This window comes from Grampus griseus, assembly GCF_964374135.1.
Source record: "Grampus griseus genome assembly, chromosome: 8".
In the NCBI taxonomy this organism is placed as follows: domain Eukaryota; kingdom Metazoa; phylum Chordata; class Mammalia; order Artiodactyla; family Delphinidae; genus Grampus; species Grampus griseus.
In genome coordinates, this window is record NC_139002.1 from 19122599 (window position 1) to 19145715 (window position 23117).

The window sequence follows — 23117 nt, forward strand, 5'->3', positions numbered from 1 at the left end:
ATGCCTGAGGAAGACCTGGCCCAGGCGGTCAGGAAGCAAAGGAACTTGGGTCATTGTTGTGAAAGGGACTTTACTGGTTGCCACAGCCTAGGTAGTTCTGCTGACATTTAGGTTAAAATTTAAGGGATTTATAATGTGATTTTGCATATGGTAAAAGACATTTCCGAGTAGCTGATAATTCTCTCCACATGTACGCCCACATTGGGCAGTCCTTGGGTACAGCCACAAGGACTGATATATTGTGAAGCTCCCTTTCAAATCATGCACCCGAGACTGAAAATGAACCCAAGGAGGGTCCCTGTCCTGAGGTGATATAATATCACCAATAATTCATTTTCATTTGCAAAGGCATATCTTTAGCTTTTCTGTCTTCATATCCAGTAGACTAGGTTTTCTAGGTTGAACGCTATTTTGTAATATGTTTTCCCTAGTAATAAAAGAATCAAGTATATAATTAATGTTATGAGTTTAAAAGTATTTTATGTAAATAAAATCTAAATCAGATAAACATGTCTTTAGAAACTGTGCCTTGATTTTTCATTCTGAAATTAGGATCGCCATATCACCAAGATAGTCAAATTCTTGAACAAATGAGACAGTGTCTACCACCTCTAAAATGAGGCAAGCAAATATAGAGTGATGGAGGATAAGGAAGAGAGAGGATTCTCCTGACATTCCTCTGTTCCATAGATTTCTTGGCAAAGCTTGTCCTAGATGAACAGCATCCTAGGTCTTGGCATTAGGTGGAACAAGCGATCGAACTTCTCCGCTGGAGCACAGGATGGTGGGGCTGCTGTAGGGACAGCCATCTGGACAGAGGGCACATCTTCTTTTCCCAGGCAGGCCGAGGAGATAAGGAGTAACCCACCAAGGGCCAGGAAAACACCAGCAGCCCAGCCCAGCTAGAGGGCATCTCCAAACTCCCACCAAGGCACAATCTCAGGGACGCTGTCATCCCAGAAGTCTTGGATTGTGGCGCAGGCCACCCAGGAGACTGGAAAGAGGGGAGTGGCCAAAGCTGATGCCTCCAAAGTCCCTCCCAGGAGGCAAAGCCACCTCTGGAATACCCATCTGATCCTTGAAACCGGAAGCATTGGGCCCCAAAACCAGAGAGCAGAAGCCCCAGTAGTCCCAGCCCATGGGAGGCTACCATGAGGATGCGGGATGCCTGGAGCTCCAGGGGCAGAGACGAGAAGGACTCAAAGGCCTTACACACAGTGGTAACTTCCTCTTGATCTACGCAGACCTCCCAAAGTCCTATGATCCAGGTCTCCATTTCGTTCAGCTCCAGACTGAGAGTTTTCCATTGGGGCAGGACGGTGGTGACACATGAACAGACCCAGCCAAGCAGAGAGAGGAGCAGTCCCCCAAGCTGGGCTTTCCCACGGAAACTCCAGGCCATGGTTGCTCCCACCACAAAGGAAAGGCAGAAAGGAAAGGAGGACAGGCGGCTTGGTGACTGGTCAGCAGGCAGGACTTCTGGGGAGCTGAGTGGAGTCCACTCAGCAACTGAGGCAGGTGCCAGGAACTTGGCAAACTTTGGGTTTAGAGGGTGTACCCAAGATTGGATGTGGGTGTGGATTCTGGGGGAGGGTCCCATGAGAGGCAAAAAAGCCAGACAGTAAGCCATCAATACATATTTGATGAGTGAATTCATACGCTTAAATCACTCCCCAGTTCCGAGAAGACGAGAATGATGTTCTGGGAATATACATTGATGTAATCTTTCCGGAGGGTAACATGGCTTCATGTTTTACACTTTTAAATATCTGCATACTTTGACCCAGCACCCTACGTCCAAGAACTTACCTTAATTTACTGTGAATATATACCAATATTTATGAAAATATCCACTGAACTAGTGTTAATAATTATATATTATTATGTACAATTTAGGCAGCTGTTTTAAATTGATGTAGAAGAAATTTTAATGACATGAAAAATGCTTTTGAGGCTTCCCTGGTGGCGCAGTGGTTGAGAGTCCGCCTGCCGATGCAGGGGACACGGGTTCGTGCCCCGGTCCGGGAAGATCCCACATGCCGCGGAGCGGCTGGGCCCCTGAGCCATGGCCGCTGAGCCTGCGCGTCCAGAGCCTGTGCTCTGCAACGGGAGAGGCCACGGCAGTGAGAGGCCCACGTATGGCAAAAAAAAAAAAAAATGCTTTTGATACGTTGTTAAGTGAGAAAAGCAGTGACCAAACAGTATATAGAGTATATAGAATGCAGTTTCACTTTCACAAAAAAGCGCATATATCTGTATCTATGTGTGTGTATCTATATGTGTATATACCACAAAATGTTAACCATGGTTATTTTACTGGAAGGATTATGGATAGTTCTTATTTTCTTTTGTTTTTGTCTTGTGCTTGTCTATGTATTTTATACATTTTTACAAATTTATCATTTAGTATTTTTGTAAACAGAAGAAAAAAATTCCCAAATCCAAGGAACCTATCCAGACCCAGAATACACCAGGAGGAAAAGCCCTTCCTCCCCAGTCCCCTGCTGCTGCTGGGACAACAGCTATAAATAGATGGTAGTCACACCAGCTTCCATTCCTATTTGTTGCTGCTGCCAAGAGGCAGGTTCCGACAGGAAAGGCAATAATTTGCATTTACTGAGTGAGGCTAAATACCAGACTTTTGGCCAGATTCTTTTTTTTCTTTTAACATCTTTATTGGAGTATAATTGCTTTACAATGGTGTGTTAGTTTCTGCTTTATAACAAAGTGAATCAGTTATACATATACATATGTTCCCATATCTCTTCCTTCTTGCGTCTCTCTCCCTCCCACCCTCCCTATCCCACCCCTCTAGGTGGTCACAAAGCACTGAGCTGATCTCCCTGTGCTATGCGGCTGCTTCCCACTAGCTATCTATTTTACGTTTGGTAGTGTACATATGTCCATGCCACTCTCTCACTTTGTCACAGCTTATCCTTCCCCCTCCCCATATCCTCAAGTCCATTCTCTAGTAGGTCTATGTCTTTATTTCCATCTTACCCCTAGGTTCTTCATGACCTTTTTTTTTTTCTTAGATTCCATATATATGTGTTAGCATACTGTATTTGTTTTTCTCTTTCTGACTTACTTCACTCTGTATGACAGACTCTAGGTCCGTCCACCTCACTACAAATAACTCAATTTCGTTTCTTTTTATGGTTGAGTAATATTCCATTGTATATACGTGCCACATCTTCTTTATCCATTCACCTGTTGATGGACACTTAGGTTGCTTCCATGTCCTGGCTATTGTAAATAGAGCTGCAGTGAACATTGTTGTAATGACTCTTTTTGAATTATGGTTTTCTCAGGGTATATGCCCAGTAGTGGGATTGCTGGGTTGTATGGTAATTCTATTTTCAGTTTTTTAAGGAACCTCCATACTGTTCTCCATTTATAAGCAGCTCATGCAGCTCAATAGCAAAAAAACAAACAACCCAATCCAAAAATGGGCAGAAGACCTAAACAGACATTTCTCCAAAGAAGATATACAGACTTCCAACAAACACATGAAAGAATGCTCAACATCATTAATCATTAGAGAAATGCAAATCAAAACTACAATGAGATATCATCTCACACCGGTCAGAATGGCCATCATCAAAAAATATAGAAACAATAAATGCTGGAGAGGGTGTGGAGAAAAGGGAACACTCTTGCACTGTTGGTGGGAATGTAAATTGGCTAGATTCTTTACCCTTATTTAATTTTCACACCACCGCTGTGAGATACATGTCAGGTAACTTGCCAAGGTGCACCAGCTGGCAAGCAACAGATCCAACTCCTGAGCCAGGAGGCTCGGACTGTGACGTTTCCTATTCTTGTCTCCAGCACCAGAACAGAGATGCCTCCTGCGCTGCGCCTGCCCACTGGTGACACAGCATGCAGGCATGGGCTCCTTTTTATGGCAAAATATGGAAGAAAATTGGGATTTATTATATTGAAGACATAGATGTTGACCGATGTATTCTCCTGTACATATTTTAACCTACTGATTGCCCTGTGGTACACTACAATGTGAAAAAGGGACATGGGATAGTCAGCAAGGAGGAAGCGTCTGAAAAAGCAGTATCTTGACTTTACCCAAATGACGTCTCAACAACTAAGCGGCCTGATTAGCTTATCAGTCTTGTAGGGGTGGAAGGAGGTGAGCAGAAACTTCTGGAATGCCTTTTTTCTTTCATGTTTTATTATAGAAAATTTCAAACACATACGAAAGTAGAGCAAATGGTATAAAGAAATCTGATGTACTATCACCCAGCTTCAGAAATTATCCACTCATACCAATCTGTTTTCACCCATACCTGCATCCACCACTCCCCCTCCCTCCCTTAATCCTATCTTGAAGCAAATGGGATGCTCTTTTAAATTGTAGGCTCCTTCTGCTGCTTTTATAACAAGCGCATGTTCTAATCAAAACGATGGCAAAATATTATGCATCTCTGGAAAGTGTCTGCTTGTACTATATCCATCCAGATTTGTGTCTGTTACTTAGCTTCCTGAATCCAGGCATGCCACATGTGTGTGAGACATGATTGGTCAGGAGGAATCCTTTCAGACATTGTTCCTTATTTCTTCGGCTTTTCTTCAGAGCCCTTTCTTGGTAATTTATGAAAATCTGTGAGTCAGGAGAGATACAAACCACAATAAGCGTGGAATATGAAGGAGGTCAGATTAGTGAGGGAAAACAGAACCCATTCATTTGTTAATTTCTTTTTTAAATTTTAATTTATTTTTTATTGAAGTATACTTGATTTACAATGTTGTGTTAGTTTCTGGTGTACAGCAAAGTGATTCAGGTTTATATCTACCTATATATATATATATATATATATATAAATATATATATATATATATAAATTCTTTTCCATTATAGTTTATTACAAGATATTGAATATAGTTCCCTGTGCTATACAGTAGGTGCTTGTTGTTTATCTGTTTTATACACAGTTTGTATCTGCTAAACCCAAACTCCTAATTTTTCCCTCCATAGCTTTCCCCTTTGGTAACCATAAGTTTGTTTTCTATCTCTGTGAGTTTGTTTCTCTCTTGTAAATAAGTTCATTTGTAACATTTTTTTAGATTCCACATATAATTGATATCATATGATATTTGTCTTTGTCTGACTTACTTCACTCAGTATGATAATCTCTAGGTCCATCCATGTTGCTGCAAAAGGCATTATTTCATTCCTTTTTATGGCTTTTTATCCCACTGTGTGTGTGTGTGTATGTGTATATATATATATATATATATATATATATATATATATATATATATATATATATCACATCTTCTTTATCCGTTCATCTGTCAGTGGGCATTTAGGTTGCTTCTATGTCTTGACTATTGTAAATAGTGCTGCTGCGAACATTGGAGTGCATATATCTTTTCGTATATTAGTGTTTTCTCCAGATATATGCCTAGGAGTGGGATTGCTGGATCATATGGTAACTCTAGTTTTAGTTTTTTAAGGAACCTCCATACTGTTCTCCATAGTGGCTGCACCAATTTACATTCCCACCAATGTAAAGGAGGGTTCCCTTTTCTCCACATCCTCTCCAACATTTGTTATTTGTAGACTTTTTGTTGATGGTCATTCTGACCAGTGTGAGGTGACACCTCATTGTAGTTTTGATTTGCATTTCTCTAATAATTAGCGTTGCTGAACATCTTTTGATGTGCTTTTTGGCCATCTGTATGTCTTCTTTGGAGAAATGTCTATTTAGGTCTTCTGCCCATTTTTTGATTGGGTTTTTTTGTTTTTGTTGTTGAGTTGTATGAGCTCTTTGTGTACTTTGGAAATTAAGCCCTTGTTGGTTGCATTGTTTGCAAATACTTTCTCTGAGTCTGTAGGTTGTCTTTTCATTTTGTTTACGGTTTACTTTGCTGTGCAAAAACTTGTAAGTTTGATTAGGTCCCATTTGTTTCTTTTTGCTTTTATTTCTGCTGCCTTGGGAGACTGACCTAAGAAAATATTGCTATGATTTATGTCAGAGAATGTTTTGCCTATGTTCCCTTCTGTGAGTTTTATAGCATCATGTCTCATATTTAAGTCTTTAAGCCATTTTGAGTTTATTTTTTGTATGGTATGAGGGAGTGTTCTCACTGCATTGATTTACATGTGGCTGTCCAGCTTTCCCAATACCACTCGCTGAAGAGACTTTTTTTCTCCATTGTATATTCCTGCCTTCTTTGTAAAAGATTAGTTGACCGTATACGTGAGTGGGTTTATTTCTAGGCTCTCTATTCTGTTCCATTGATCCATATGTCTCTTTCTGTGCCAGTACCATGCTGTTTTGATTACTGTAGCTTTGTAGTATTGTCTGAAGTCTGGGAGGGTTGGGCCTCCAGCTTTGTTCTTTTTCCTCAGGATTGCTTTGGCAATTCTGGGCCTTTTGTGGTTCCATATAAACTTTAGCATTATTTGTTCTAGTTCTGTGAAAAATTTTGTGGGTAATTGGATAGTGATCTCATTAAATCTGTAGATTGCTTTGGATAGTATGGCCATTTTAACAATATTAATTCTTCTAATCCAAGAGCTTTTAATTTCTTTTTATTTACTCAAGTGTTCATTCATGCCTGCATGCATTGTCTGTCTGTGTGTAGCAATCCTACTCCATTCCCTATGCTCTTTTTTCTCCTTCCTAAGTCTGGCTCTCCCCTGTCTCTTCCTGGAAACTTGAGGGATAGTCCTTAGCTTATCCAGTGCTCAGGGAGAGGTGGAGCTTCTGCAGTTGTGTTTGTGGGTATTCATGGCTTAATTTCCTGGAGGAAGATTCCAGAACCTCAACCTGACACCTCCTTCCATTCTTAGTTCAGATTACTTATTACTGTGGAACCTCCCTGATTCAATCAGTGACTGGGTGCTCCTCCCCCAATATTTCCTCTGCCCTTTGTACCTCCTTAGAGGTGGATTAAGCTTCCAGGCCTGTTACTTGCACAGACTCCTTCCAAGGCCTGCACTTAATTTTGTATTTGTTATTTTATATTCTTTTCCTTAAAGAGTCCTCCGCCTTCTGGCAAGTGTATAAAATTTAGGCCCTACCACATCTGGATCAATCCCTCATCTACCTCAAAGATAGTAATGATCATATTTTCCTGAGATTATTTATTCACATATTTTGGATTCCCAGCCTAGCACAGTGTCCATCATATAATAGTTGCTCAATAAATATGTGATACAAATTTTCAGGAATTTCATTTGCATGTCCTTCTTTCTCACTGGGCATTTATTATTAGTAGCATTTAGAATTCAAAGAGAGGCTGACAGGTCTACCAAACAGAAGTTTGGTTGGTTTTCTAGGGAGAGGCGATTCCCAAGATGTTATGGCTTCCCGTCTCAACCCCCTTTGCTCATGTCACAGGAAGCTGCCCCTGCGTCACTAGGATAAGCAGATTGTTCCACAGGCACTTAAAATTGACAGGAACCTTAGTGTCAGCATCTACTTGGGGGTCCACCGTCACAAGGTACCTTTAAAAAAATTTTAAAAAGCATTTTAATCAAGGCAGTACATGTTTATTGTAGAAAAATAGAAAAAAACAGGGAAAAGAAGAGAATAAATACCATAAATTCACCACTAAGAGAGTTAAATTGGTGTACTTCCTTTACCTTTACCTCTATATATGTATCTATATCTATCTATTTTTTAATACTGTACATAGTATATTGTGAAAATCTTTTAGTATGTAACGCATTTATATGCATATATGTATACATACATACATATATCTTATAGTATGTATGTAACACATTTAAATAATGAAAGAATTTTTTTAAAGTTTTGATAAAATTGATTTGTAATCGCTGATAGAAAGTGCTAAGTATCATGTTCCAGTCCATACAGTACTAATGTTATTTATACCTAGGTAATATAAATAATATAAACTTATAATATATTTAATAGATGTTATATATGTATATATATATACTATATATAAAAGGAGTGCAATTATGAGCATACTTTTATTTATAATGAGGTGATTCCACTTCCTTGCACAACTGCAGAGGGCACCATTCACATAAACTCTGACGGCCACTGAGGCCCATGAGAATGAATATTTAACGAAAAAAGATCAAGATGGGCTCGTTAGGTCTTCAGGGTAGATAAATTTCACAGGTAAACGTTTTGAAGCTGAGAAAAATTCAGTTGTGACTGGTTATTAAATAAAAACATTTTTCTTCTAGTGAAAACCCGGCGGGGAAAGGCAAGCTATTTGAAAATGAGCAAGGAGAAAACGCGTCTCCGCACAGTTTGCCAACTACGGGACACCGTGAAAAGTCCACGCTAGGATAGCCGCGGTGCCTACTGGGAGTTGTAGTACGGGCCTCGCTTTTCGTGCGGAGGTCTGGGCCCCGCGAGACTCCGTTTCCCGGCAGGCCGCGCGCCAAGGCCTCCGGCGGGACTGGAGCTGCCGCGCTGGCTACAAGAGAGTGACTCTGCCCGGGTTGCTTCTTGTGGTAGCGATGGCCTCGTTCGTGACGGAAGTCCTGGCACACTCGGGGAGGCTGGAAAAGGAGGATCTGTGCACTCGGATCAGCCGCCTGACCCAGCGGGTGGAGGAGATTAAGGTGAAGCCGGGGCAGCTGGCGGCTGGCTATAAAGGGACGGAGGGAGGAGTAGAGCCATGGCAGCCAGAGTGGATGCCAGCGGTCAGGCGTGGAAGCCGAGTGGGAGGAATGAGGAGTGGGAGGGCTGGGAGGTGTGTGGGCCGAGGAGGGGGCTTAGAGGGAAGCCCAGACCAGGGTTGGGGACTGCGGAGGAAAGGAGGCGGGACAGTGGAGAGGAAAAGGCGGTGACTGGGGCAGCGTTGGGAGTGGGGTTAGGCTGGGGAGGGATTGGGGGGTCGAGGGCGAAGGCCGAGGAGACAAGCAGAGCAGGGGAAGTGGGACTGGAAGCACGAGGTTTCTAGGGAGGGAGAATAGGAGCGGGATAAAAATGAGGGCAGTCCCGCCCACCCCTCATCGGTGTGTGATTTCCTCCTCTGTCCGATTTGTGGATGAATATAATGGCTTTGGGAGGATTGTGCCGTTCTCCTCCATCCCTGAAATTTTTGTTATTAAAACCTATCGATATTTTATTAAACTCTCTTCTCCACCTCCAGGCCCTTGAGACTACGATGTTATAAAACACGTGAATAGCACTTCTTTGGACCCTGCTGTCTTGAGATTGATACAAAAACAAAAGGCACAAACCACACGCAGTTCCACTTTGTACTGCTATCTTTACCCTACATTTGTATTTGCCCACATCTTTGTTACTTTCATTTAAAAAGATGTGCACATATATATGGAGTCTAAAAAAAAAAATGGGTCTCACAAACTTAGGGGCAGGACAGGAATAGACACAGATGTAGAGAATGGACTTGAGGACGCGGGGAGGGGGAAGGGTTAGCTGGGACAAAGTGAGAGTGGCATGGACATATATACACTACCAAACGTAAAATCGATAGCTAGTGGGAAGCAGCCGAATAGCACAGGGAGATCAGCTCAGTGCTTTGTGACCACCTAGAGGGGTGGGATAGGGAGGGTGGGAGGGAGGGAGAGACAAGAGGGAAGAGATATGGGGACATATGTATATATATAACTGAGTCACTTTGTTATTGTAAAGCAATTATACTACAATAAAGATGTTAAAAAAATAAAATAAAAATAAAAAGATATGTACCGTGTAGGTCTGGATTTAAGGAAGCCATTTTGGCACTGTACCATAAAGGCACAAAAATATTTTCATTTTACCAAAATGATTTCCTAAATGTTAAGTATTCATGTCACTGGCATCTCTTCTGTAATATGGCTTCAGAATTTTTCATCACTTTTTTATTTTTATTTTTTCGGTACGCGGGCCTCTCACTGTTGTGGCCTCTCCCGTTGCGGAGCACAGGCTCGGAACGCGCAGGCCCAGCGGCCATGGCTCACGGGCCCAGCCACTCCGCGGCATGTTGGATCTTCCCGGACCGGGACACGAACCCGTGTCCCCTGCATCGGCAGGCGGACTCTCAACCACTGCGCCACCAGGGAAGCCCCATCACTTTTTATATGATGGAAAGAGGGCAGGCTATTAAGCTACTTTAACATGGCACTCAAGGCTCCTCCCTGTTCTGGACCTAACTTTCCTTTCACTAGTTTATTTTCCCTGACTTGAATCTTCAGACAGTTGAGAATTACTTTTTATACTCCAAACAGGCCCACTTTTTTCCTAGTTCCCAGATTTTACTTATGTTGCCGTTTCTCCATCTTTAACCTATTAGTATTTCTACTCGTTTTTCAAGTTCCATCTCAAATATAGTTCTCTGCATGAAAAATATCCCCATTTTCCCTCAGGCAGAGGTGCTCTGTTTCCCAGTTGTGCTCCTGGAGGACATTAACTCTGTTGCTATATTACATTTCTCTATTCTGTATTCTGAATACTTAAGTGCATACTGTCTTTCCTACCTAAAAGGAATTTATTTGTGTGCAAGCATAATTTATTCCTGTGTCTTTCAAAGCATTGACTAATTCAGTGCAAAGTATTCAATAATTTGTTTGCATTAAAGGAGATAATGGAACTCAAATCAGTTTAGGGTTTTAAGGGACTTCCCTGGCGGTCCAGTGGTTGAGACTTCGCCTTCCAATGCAGAGGGTGCGGGTTCAATCCCTGGTTGGGGAGCCAAGATCCCACATGCCTCGCAGCCAAAAAACCAAAATATAAAACAGAAGGAGTATTGTAACAAATTCAATAAAGACTTTAAAATGGTCCATATCAAAAAAAAATCTTAAAAGAAAATTTAGGGTTTTAAGATTAGGCCTTACAATTTTATAAGCAAGAGAATAGAAATTCATAAATCCCTTGAGGTATACAGATTATGGGTTTAATTTATCCATTTACTTTTTTTTCTATTAGGTGTGATTAAAATTAGTGGCTATAGTCTGAGCTGATAATAGTTCAAAATGAGAATTTTTGTCTCTTCGTTTCTCTTTTTCAGTGTTTGTACAACTCTTGGGCACTGTTGGCATTTGGTGATCATTGCCTTCTTGCACCCTAGTCGTGTTATGGGACTCTTAATGGTGGGAGAAATGTGTTTTTTGAGGAAACCCGTTGGCTTGGAGGGAAAGTGAATGGGTGTGGGTAACTGGCAAGAAGGCCCTAACTTGGAAGATACCTAATAGAAGATGAGCTATGTATTTTAACAGAGTTCCCTACTCATCTCATTGTAATTTTTCCATCCTATATAATAGGGCGAGGTATGCAGTATGATCAGCAAGAAGTACAGTGAATTCCTGCCTAGCATGCAAAGTGCACAGGACCTGGTTACCCAAGTGGATAAGCTATCTGATGACATTGACCTGCTGAAATCCAGGATAGAGAGTGAGGTAAGAATAGTTTGTTATATAGGGTAGGTTTGTAGGGAGGCAGTTCAACTTCCTGATTTCTAAGACAATTCAGTTTTATACAACTTTTAAAGACCTCGCTTTCCTTATTGGTAAATGGAAGTTGAATTAGATGATTTTAGGGTAACGTCCGGTTTTAAAATACAAATATTTTCCAAAACTATACTTTAAACAATTTCTTTTTTATGGTAAAAAAACATTTTAAGCTATAATAATAATGTCTTGCATTTTAATAGCACTTTATAAATTAAAAAATAATCTCAGGATTTTATTGTCTTCATAATAAAACAAAAACAGATGAAGCATAGAAGTGTATAATTTGGCCTTTTCCCTTATCTCCTACTTTAAAATGCTTATCTCTCTTAATGGCCAGCATTCTCTTATATCTGCAGCTGGCCTCAGCATATTAAAGCTTCAGCACAATCTTTTCTTCCGGCCTTCCTCTGGAAAATTGGCTCAGATCGCCAATCAAAACCACTCTACTTCCTGTCAAAAAGCCACTTTCCCTGGACATGCAGAAAATCCCTGCCCGTCTTGTACTGTGTCACTTTGTGGGGCTAGTGCTTGCTATACTTCATATGGAAAGTCTGGCAGGTTTTAAGAATGTTCATCACGTTTGCCAGAGCGCTGTCATCGCAAAGAAGTAAGCCTGTCTGGAAACAGGAATATCCATTTTATAATTTAAAAAATATTTTTCACATATATTATCTCACCAGGATTTTTCCCTTGCTGTTTCCTTTTAGGAAAAAAAAAGCAGTTGAAAAAAATCAAGCTGATATTAGAGATTTAAATAAAGTAGGTGTCTTGTACTTCAATTTCTAAATTATCAGTCAGGGTGCATTGATATCCAAAATCAGGATGTTGAGATATTCTCAAGGTCCTAAAGGAAAGACACCAAGTCTCTTCTCTATGTGATAGTTACCAAAGAAGGAAAGAGAACAGATGTATTTTTAAAAATTCTCTATAAAAACTTATCACAAGTGGGGAAACCACTAGCTACCTAGAAAATCTATTTAACAGTGAGTTTACCAGTCATTCTGGTTAGAGGTTTGAATAAAAATAATTCCATTACTCTACAACTCTGGCGCAGTTCAAATAGTATTTTCGAAGTGTATTGTCAGACAAATGAGTCAACAGTGCAATCTTAGACTGTGCTGTTAGAAATGAAGTGTCTGGAACCAGAGAGTAATGGGCTCTTTGTACGTTTTGCTGGCCAGATTATGGCTGGTGAAATTTATTCAGTTCTGGTTGTTATGTTTTGAAAGTGACTGGTCTCGATGAGAGGGTCCAGGCCTGAACACTGTACCATCTGAAGAACAATGACGAAACTCAGGGTGTTTAGCTTCAATGAAAAACACTTCCAATATTTGCAGCCCAGTATTTTCATATGGGAGAAAGATTCAAATTTATGGCTAGAGAAGGGGAATTAGATTCAATAGGTGGACATTATAAAGGTGTTTATTGAGTTTATATATATATTTGTTTATATATATATTTGATATATTTATTGAGCATCTGCAAGGTGCCAGATACTGTGGTAGTTGGTGAACTAGACAGTGTTTTATTTCAAAATGTGAATCTTATGCCTGTTATAGATGAATAAAATAGTGTGATATACACTAAAATTGGAATAATCCAGTTAAAGAGAGCAGGTATAGCTAAGGATGGCTTTCTGTAGGAAGTAGTGTCCAAACCAGAATCTGAAGTGGCAGGTAATTAAGCAAAAGATGAAGGAGGAATGTTTAGGCAGGCATAGGGGACAGCATGGTAGAGGCATGGAGGTAGTGGAGAGGTGTCACTTTTGGAGAGCTGCAAGTATTCCATATGACAGATTTAGAGAGTATGGCGGGAGGAGACATGAGATGAGATTAAAAAGGTAAGCAAGGACTGTGTGTATCAGTTTAAGTAGTAAGGACGTTATCTTGATTGCCCTGTGGAAGCCATGGAAGAGTTTAAGCAGGAGAGTGATGTCAGATTTGAGTTTTAGGAATCCCATTCTGCTTGCAGTCTGAAGAAAGGACTTGAGGGAAAAGAGACTGGGAAATGAGAAGGCACTTAAAGCATTAGGAGGCAGTTAAAGTAATCGGGCAAGACAGGATGCAACGTGCTCCATCGTCAATGGCAGTGGGGGTGGAGAAAAGTGGACGAATCCTAGGGACTTTGAAAAGCTATAGGATCTCTGGGAGTTGTTGATATGGGGGGTGAAAGACTACGGAGTCAAAGATAACTGGGGAACTAGGTCATTGATGTGTCATTCACTGAAACAATCTAGAGGAGGAGTAGGTTTTTGTTGAGTTTAAATATGGGGTGCCTGTGGGGTATACAAATGGAGCTGCACAGTTGGATTGTATGAAGATGGAGGCTAGACTGTTGTAAAGAAAGATGGAGGCCGGGCGGGAACTTGAAATGCAGTGGCTTAAACAAGATACATATTTTTCAATCGTAGTGTCTAGGCTAGCAGGCTGATTCTACAACCCAGGGCCTGGCTACTGTAGTGTAGTCTGTGTCAAGAACTGTGAAGGACAGTTTATTACTCACAGCGGTAGCCAGAGGATGAACGTTTTTGCACAGTGCTGCAAGCCCCAGTTTCTACAGGGCGGTGTGCAGTGGACTGTATGGATGGAAGAGAATTTCTGTGCTTAGGGAACCTGAACCTTTTCTAACGGGTAGTGAGCATGCTGGCTTTTTGCTACGGAGGAAAACGCCATCTCTATTTTTCAAGCTGTTTACTACACAAACATTTTTGAAAAGATAGTCCAGAACAAAAGACAGTCAATTGCTTCACTTGCAAGATAGTGCAGAAATGTGAGAGACTCCTAAAGAATTGTCTTCCAACGGTCTGTAGGCCGCGGAATTGGCAACACCTGGTGGCTTGTTAGATGTGGAGGATCTCAGGCCCCATCCCAGACCTACTGAATCAGAATCTGCACTTTAATAAGATTCACCAAGCAATATGTATGTATGTATGTTATAGTTTGAGAAACACTGCTCTAGGATTTTGTTGTTTGCATGGTTGATGTTGGTCTCTCCCCATGTCCAGTTATAGCTGCAGGTTAAGGTCAAATAGAGGGAATAGAGGAGACACATCTGTTTTCTTAAGACTTGGAAATGGTACACATCACTTCTGCTTATATTGCATTGGTGGGATCTTAGACACGTGGTCACACCTGACTGTGCAGGGCACTAGTACCTATAGTCTAGCTGCGTAGCCTTGCGCTGTTACTGTGGGAGAGTGGGAGAATGGATTTTAGAGGATAGTTTGCATGTCACGCCATCCATATACATATTTGGATGTTAGGAAAATGGTGTGGTCATGAGGTAGCTGCACTTAGAAGTTGAAGCTATGGGAATGAATGAGATTGCCCAGAGAGAGCGTGGAGAGGAGGGCTTTTCAGTACAGGCACAGCTGGTATTTGGGGCCGGATGTTCTTTGCTGTGGGGGCCTATCCGGTACCCTGGAAGGTGTTCAGTACTAACCCTGGCCTCTACTCACTAGGTGCTAGTAGAGCGCCCTCGATCGTGGCACGCCAGATGTCTCTAGACATTGCCAAACGACCCTGGATCAGGATGGGGTAAAAAAAACGTTTATTTTTTGAGAACTGTTGGTTCAGAGTAATGAGAGGGCCAGGGAGAAAGGAATATCAGCGTGTGTGAAGTGATCAGAGGGGAAATTTCTCTCCCAAAAGAAGATGAAAAGGAATGGCCAAAGAAGCAGGAGGAAAATGAGTAGATATGGGTGTCATAGAACTAAGGGAAGGTGAGTAGCAGTGTACTGATGCAAGGTAATACTGGTGACATAGGCTTTGGATTTAGCAGCAAGGATTTGCTTGGTATTTTGGCACCAACTGCTTTGGAACAGCTTTGGTGGAATGGCGGGGGTAGAAGCCAGATCACGTGAGTTATAGAGTGAATGAGAGGTGAGAAAGTAAAGACAGCGAGTATGGATCACTCTTGCAAGAAGCTTGTTTGTGAGAGGGAGGAGAGAAATCAAGTAGCTACCGAGAAATAGGGTGGTTGCTAAGGTGGAGGATACTTTTTCATAGAGTTGGGGGAGATTTTAAATCATATTTAAATCTGATGGGAGGAGCCACGCTCTAATAGGTATTCACATAATTGGAATGGAGCATGACTTAGGGAGAAGTAAAAGATAGAGAAGAGAGGAAATAATTGATAGTGCAAAGTCCCTGAAAAGGTGGGACAGAATGGGAGGCGGATTCTCACTCAATGTAGAGAAATCTTTCTATTAGTTAGAACTATTCAGCTGAAGAATGAATTATCACTTGGCAGTGGGGATACCAGTAATCCAGGTGGATGAGTTCTTTGATGAAAGATAACTGCTTAAACTAAGAATACATGGTGACACGAGGATATTATGTTGATGGGAACGGGTATTCCTGCATAGGATAAGGGTTTGGGCTAAGTGGATCACTTAAAGTCTCTTCCTACTACATTCTGTGATTTTTATTCCAGTCTTAACCAGCATGTAAATTTCATCATGAATTATATTCACCTAATAAAGCTTATTGATTACAGTAAAAGTTTCATTTCTCAAGTATAGTATAGCTTAAAAGTACTTGTCTTTGGTGTGTGACTTAGGTCCGCCGGGATCTTCACGTATCAACTGCTGAATTTACAGACTTGAAGCAACAGTTGGAAAGAGACTCGGTAGTCCTAAGTTTACTTAGACAGCTACACGAGGTCAGTATACTCAAATCAAACTTTAGTGTTTTGGTGGTGAGAAAGTTATTTTTTTTTTCCAATTGTCTTATCATTCAATGGGTATCCCCTATGTGGTATTTTTTCATAGTTTAAAAATAAACAAGCAGACAGACTTGAAATAGTAGGATGTATAAAATAAAATACCTGATAACTATACTTATCTTTTCAGTTTTCTACTGCTATTGAGGAATATAATTGTGCATTGGCAGAGAAGAAGTATGTTACTGCTGCTCAGCGTCTAGAAGAGGTATTAACACTTTCTCTAAAGCATGAGCAATTAGTACTATTCTTTTTTTAAAAAATTAATTAATTTATTTATTGGCTGTATTGGGTCTTTGTTGCTGCGCGCGGGCTTTCTCTAGTTGTGGCGAGCGGGGCCTACTTTTCATTGCAGTGGCTTCCCTCGCTGTGGAGCACGGGCTCTAGGTGCGCGGGTTTCAGTAGTTGTGGCACGCGGGCTCTAGAGCACAGGCTCAGTAGTTGTAGCGCACGGGCTTAGTTGCTCCACTGCATGTGGCATCTTCCCGGACCAGGGCTCGAACCCATGTACCCTGCATTGGCAGGCGGATTCTTAACCACTGTACCACCAGAGAAGTCCAGTACTATTCTTGTTTTAAGTAAATTTTGTGTTGCATGTATTCCTTATCATTATACAAATATATTCTAATTGCCTAGAGTCCAGATGAAATGTTAACAATGATTCCATTTCACTACCAGGCACAGATATGCTTGAAGTTATTAAAATCCAGAAAATGCTTTGATTTAAAAATACTGAAATCTCTCAGCATGGAGCTTACAATACAGAAACAGAACATACTTTATCACCTTGGAGAAGAGTGGCAGAAACTGATTGTATGGAAGTTCCCACCATCAAAAGGTGCTGCTGACCTCAGGTGGACTGCTTTGCTTAATCTGCCTGAACCAGTTTGGCCTCTGAATATATTCCAAATATTTTATGTTGGGAGAGAGGAAGGTTTCATTTATTAATCTCCCAATTCTATATTGAGTTCTCATGTTAAGCAGAATGCTTGTTAGGACCAAAATGCTTGTTACTTCCCGTGCATTTCTCTTTCTGTCCCTTTCACTGGGAAGGAGCAGAGAGGAGAGAAGATGATTGGGAGGGGTCCAGGTGGCGCGGCTGTGGTAGAGGAGGTGGTAGCACATTAAGACCACACAGTTTCCACTGCATCGTAAGATGTGCCCGTTCCCAAAGCTCTAATCCCAACAGTTTATCTTTTCTAGAAAGCTTAAAGAAGCTGTTCAACCATTCTTTCTCTCTTGCTAAGGAAAGGGATAGGAGTTTGGCCCAGTTTTTTTCAGTCGTTGGAGAAAAATGGTGACAAAATCATGAGATGGGGGATGCTTTGCAAGATGAAGAAATAGGATAACTCTGGCCCTGGCTTTTATTTATACTACTTGGCTCTCAGCCCCTCTGCCCACCTCTGGGTGTGAGCCCTCTTTGATATCTTGTTTACACAAAGTAAAACCTCTGAGGGTATATGGGAAGGACATGCCATTAAACCTGGTATATTTTCCAGCATTTAATCTTGAAATTTAGTCTGTTTCAGGGGAAACCTCACAGTCTCCCCTTGCTCCCTTTCCCATATCCACTATGGCCTTCAAATACATTGTATATGTATGTGTGTACACACACGCATGTGTGCGCACACACACATACACACACTCACACACACATACCCCACCCTGTATGTATTAGGTATTTTCAAGGAAGTCATCTAGAAAATTTTAGATTCTATTTCCAAGCAGACTGTAAAATTAAGAGGAGGTGGCAGGTGTGTTAATTCTTTGTTGTAACACACCCTGTTAAACTTGTTTGGCAGGCTGTTCTCTTTACTTCATAAGAGGGAACATAGAATAGGAGGCCTTAATTGAAACTAGGATCTCACTTTTTATTCTTTGCCTTCATTCTGTCATTCAGCACATTCTTTTTTTAAATTGAAGTATGGTTGATTTACAATGTTGTGTTAATTTCTGCTGTACAGCAAAGTGATTCAGTTATAAATATAAATACGTACTTTTTTATATTCTGTTCCATTATGGTTTATCACAGGATATTGAATATAGTTCCCTATGCTATACAGTAGGACCTTGTTGTTTATCCATTCTCAACACATATTTAGTAAGCAGTTATTGTATGCACATCATCTTACTTTGGCACTCAGTTTGATTCTTTGAACATACCAAAGGAAGTAATTTCCTGTTTTAAAGCGATGCCAAGGACGTGTATGTAGTAATTCATATTTGATTGCATTAGAAGTGTATTGTAGTAAAACCACATACTTAGGACTCTTAGTAGACGGTGGGCTCTCAGGGATAGAAATGGGAACATCTTGTATTGCTGAGACAGCTGATATTTTTTCCCTTTTTCTTAGATACCAGCAACTTGGAATCTTGCCTACAAACAGAACTTCATTTATGCGCTGAACCATCTCAGAAAGAAGAGAAGACCCCCGTGCCACCCATCAGTTGTGTCCTCTTGGCATTTTCTCTTCTTGGGGAGCTACATACCAAGCTTAAGTCATTTGGTAAGGCATAATACTTTGTTTCATTTACATGAAATTTCAGAAGGTCCATTGTTAAAGGAATGACAGAAAAATGATCAGTATTCTCTGAATAATATTGATGATGGATCATAGGGTTTGGCCTCATGGTTTATCAAGTGGAATTGTATAAATATTACACTTTTCATTAAGGGCTTAGATCCTTTCCTTTTTTCTTTTTTAAAGTAGCTGCTGGTATTTATTTTATTTGATTTTTTGAATAATTTAAATAAAAATCTGTAGACAATCTGGGAAACTTCAGTGGGAAAACCTGCAGTGCGTAATGGGTGTTGTGTAACGTCATGGTATATGTATTTTTGTTGTCAGGCTCGAAGATCTTTTTTTTTTTGACGTGATTTATTTTTTATGAGTGTTCATAAAACTTTCAGGTCAGATGCTGCTGAAGTATATCCTTAGGCCTCTGGCATCTTGCCCATCCCTTTTTGCTGTGATAGAAAGCCAACCTAACATCATTATCATTCGTTTTGAATCTGTGATGACTGACTTGGAACATCCATCACCATCTGAAGTTTTTGCCAAGATCAGACTGGTACTGGAAGTGGTCCAGAAACAACTTCTAGGTATGTATCCCCAAGGCAGCGCTTTTATATTTTAGAGAAGTCGATATTTATTTTAAAGTGGATAAAAATGTCAGCAATCTGAGTGAATGGCGGATCAGACGTGAGTAAATTATGTCATGGGAACAAAGTAGCTACCTTTTTATTTCTTGCTCTATTTTGCATTCCTTCTCTGCCCTGTGTTGACAAATAGGGTCTTTAGTGGTGCCCTAGAGTCTGTGTTTGTAATATTTAGTTGAATTTTGGGATGCACTTCCCTCATGGGACTTCTAGGAACATCACATTTTGGGACTCTTGCTTTAGTTATAGGAGAAGCAGAAATGAACTAAGTGCTGTTTTATATCTTTTGATGGGAAAATCCCCTTCAACCTAGTTGATATAAACAAAATAGGTTTAACATAGGCAATGAATTTCATTCCATCTCAGCCTACTGGTTAGATCTTTATATATTCACCCTTGAAATAGTTTCTATGTTGCTTGAATCATTTTTTGGCTGTCACACTACTAAAAGTAAAATTTCTTCTGGTGTTTTGTTATCATACTGTTGGTTTTAGTCTATTTGACTTACCTTCTTTTCGCTTTTCTCAGTTGTCTTATTGAATAGTCAAATTAAGCATTCTTGCTGTGGAGAAAATGAAAAAGAGATGCTGCTATTGTTTGTATGCCTTCCTGGCAGTCAACATAATTTATTTATATATAAATTTATTTTTTTTTAAATCGAAGTACAGTTGATTTACAATGTTTTGCCAATCTCTGCTGTATAGCAAAGTGACTCAGTTATACACATACAGGCATTCTTTATTTATATATAAATAATTTATATGTAGAGCAAGGAATTCTTTCTAGTTTTGACAACAGAGAATAAAAAATTCTAAGACTTGCATAAATTACAAAAATCCAAGGTAGTTTTCTTCTTATTCCTTTACTTAGGGAGATAATACACCCTTATTTTTATTAGATATAAAAAAAGAGTTGTAAGCAAAGTATCCAAGGATTGGAAGGAACTAGAAAGGTGATGCAATACAGATATCTCTGATGCTCGACTCTCCTCTGTAACACTCCCATCAATTAGTCATATAACAAACTTGAGCACTTTTAGTGAGAGGGAACTCACTTCCTCTTGAGGCATTCCATCCCACCTCTGGACAACTCTGAGTACTATGAAGTTTTTGTTTGTTGGTTTTTAAAAAAAATTGTATCTTCTTTCTTAAATGCTATTGCCCAAATGACCATTTTGGAACTTAAATCTTTAGGGTAGTTGTTTAAAAACTATGTTCAAAATATATGCCCTGTAATATCTGCTTTACTGATGCTGTTTCTAGTATGTGGAGCTATATAGAAATCTAATTCTTATTACACATGATGGACTTTCAGATTCTTTATAGTAGCTGTTACTATGTTGCCTACATCTTATCACCAATATAAAACATCTTTAGGTTTATTTTTTAATGAAATAGTTTTTTAAGTTCCTCTTATCTTCACTGATCTTCTGTGAATATATTCCATTTCTTCCATAGTCCTTTTATTAAAGTAGGGTGTTCAAAACAGAACAAAGTATTCTAAGTATAGTCCGAACCAATTCAGAATAGTATGGGGGGATTGTTCACACCCTCATTCTCAGTTTCATGCTTCTGTTAGTATAGCTATATAGTATAGCTATTTTTACACAGTTAACTTATTGAGCTTGATGTCAGTGAAAATCCTATGTCATACTCAGTGCAAACTGCTGCTTTCCCATCTTGTACTTGATTTTTTGGCATTAACATTAATCTTTGTTAAATTTTACTTGATAAAATTTTACAATATCCTTTCTACTTCATATCGAATGCATAATTGATAATCATGTTTTCTTACAGTTTAATCTGAGTCAGTGATGGTACTATTACCTAGGATAGGGCTAGATCAGAGGGTGCTCTGGGGAATTCCAGTAGAAACCTCTTTCCAGTTTGACGTTGGTCCATTTAAGTATTCAACCTAGTGATTTATTTGTAAGTTTTCTTAGTACCTAGGATATTCAGAGCAGAAGACAACTCACTGTTGCTAGGTGCTCTTCTAATCTCTTTACTATCTTTCAGTCAGTATTCCCTTCCTTCATCTTCTTGCCCTAAATAAAACCTGAGGATCATATTTTGTGGCCTTAGTTCTTTTTGGAATCCTCTACTTTCTTTGGATTTTAGTTATTCTGAAACTTCATAAAGATTTTTACCTTTCGTCTTATGTTTGTCTTTGGTTTTATGCTCTTTTCATCTTTTAAATATGTATTTTTTCCCCAAGTTTTCTGTATTACTAAGCATCATTGTACCAACAGCAAAGGAGCTTTTAAAAGAGGAGAAAAAAAATTCTTTTGGAAATACTTTGGCAAAATATATAAAAAGCCTTAAAATGTTTATATCCTTTAAACCAAGGTTTCAAGTTCTAGGAGTCTTCCTTGAAGAAATAATCTTAAATATATAAAACCATTTATGTATAAGGATGTTCATCATAATGTTACTTATAATATTGAAATACTGGAAAGTCATGAAATCTTGAAGAATAGGGAAATGATGAAGTAAAGTATACAGCTGTATAATAGACCACTTTGCATAATTATGTTATACTTTATTGATTTTTTTTAAAGTAATTAATTTTGAAGCTAATTGCTTCTAAAAAGCCAGCAACAAGCATCTATTAAAGGATTAAAAACTTTATTTCCATTAAAATCAGTTTTAAGTCAGGAATGCACATTATTATTAATATTCGTTAACATTGTTTTAGGGGTTATGGCTGATGCAAAGAAGAGAAAATAAGTATGAATATTAAAATAAGGAGAAGTATTTATCTTTACTTGTAAATGATGTAATTGTATACCTAAAAAAACAAAAGGCTCCTAAAACTTTAATAATTAGTAAGACATTTACTAAGTTGTCTAGGTACAGTATAAATCTATAGAAATCAGTTTCTCTCCAAGCTAGTAACAATCAGTTATAAATTAAAATATAAAGATATCTTATTTATAATGGCAATAAAATCTATGAAATTCTTAAAAGATAAATTTAATAAGAATGGGAAGAATACATGTAAGGGAAAGCATAAAACTTATTGAGGGCGTAAAGTAAGGGGAGGCTATCGTGGATTAGAAGACAGTCTCAAAAAATTGTCAGCTCATTCCAAAATAATGCATAAATTTAAAACATTCCCAATCAGATTCTTGTTATACATTTTTCCTACTTGACAAATTAATTACTCTAGAGCTTACATCAAAAAATATGAGACTTGCTAATAAAGATTTGCAAAACACTAGTTGGAGAATTTTATAATTAAAACTATGTTCTTGACATAAGAAGATCAGTGGAATGAAAAAGCGTCCAGAAGTAGAGCCAAGAATAAATGAGAATTTACCATTTGATCAAAGTTGTATTTCAGTTTAGTGAGACAGATAGTTTATTAAAAAATGGTGCTAGCAAAATTGGCTATATGGAATAAGACAAAGTTAGATTCCTGCTTCATACTTCATACAGAGATACATTCCAGATAAATTAAATCCCTATATGCAAAAGGTAAAACAATAAAAATGTTAGAAGAAAATTTACAAGAAGACTTAAATATTCTCAGGAAGCTCAGAATGCATAAAGGAAATGATTGATAAATTTGACTACATATAAATGTTAAATTCTGTATGGTAAACAATGCCATAAACAAAGTCAAAAGATAATATTATACTGGCAGAAAATATTTGCAGTACATTGGCAGACAAGGAGCTAATACAAAGATTTTTTTTACAAAGAAAAAAAGAACATAATAACAGAAAAAGAGTAAAAAATATGAATAGGCAGTTTATGGAAGAAAAGGTGCAAGTTGTTAATAAACATAAAAATATGTATTGCTTAATCTCCCTAATAGTGGAATGGA

At 39.1% G+C, this 23117-nt stretch overlaps 2 protein-coding genes across 2 annotated transcripts in view; one reads left to right on the forward strand and one right to left on the reverse strand.

The window, feature by feature from the left end:
• Positions 1-710: 710 nt before the first annotated feature.
• Positions 711-1402, reverse strand: CLDN25 (claudin 25; the record flags this gene model as incomplete). The annotated part of the gene is given in 3 exon segments (XM_082659830.1): positions 711-902; positions 906-1081; positions 1084-1402. Coding segments are annotated over 3 exon segments (687 nt in total).
• A 6992-nt stretch (positions 1403-8394) lies between these two features.
• Positions 8395-23117, forward strand: part of ZW10 (zw10 kinetochore protein) — a 32861-nt gene continuing 18138 nt past the window's right edge. The window contains exons 1-7 of the mRNA XM_082660555.1: positions 8395-8572; positions 11219-11353; positions 15968-16069; positions 16260-16337; positions 16808-16967; positions 18484-18636; positions 19041-19232. Of these exons, the coding sequence (XP_082516681.1) occupies positions 8468-8572; positions 11219-11353; positions 15968-16069; positions 16260-16337; positions 16808-16967; positions 18484-18636; positions 19041-19232 (925 nt within the window). The 5' untranslated portion in view covers positions 8395-8467. The remainder of the gene's footprint in view (positions 8573-11218; positions 11354-15967; positions 16070-16259; positions 16338-16807; positions 16968-18483; positions 18637-19040; positions 19233-23117) is intronic.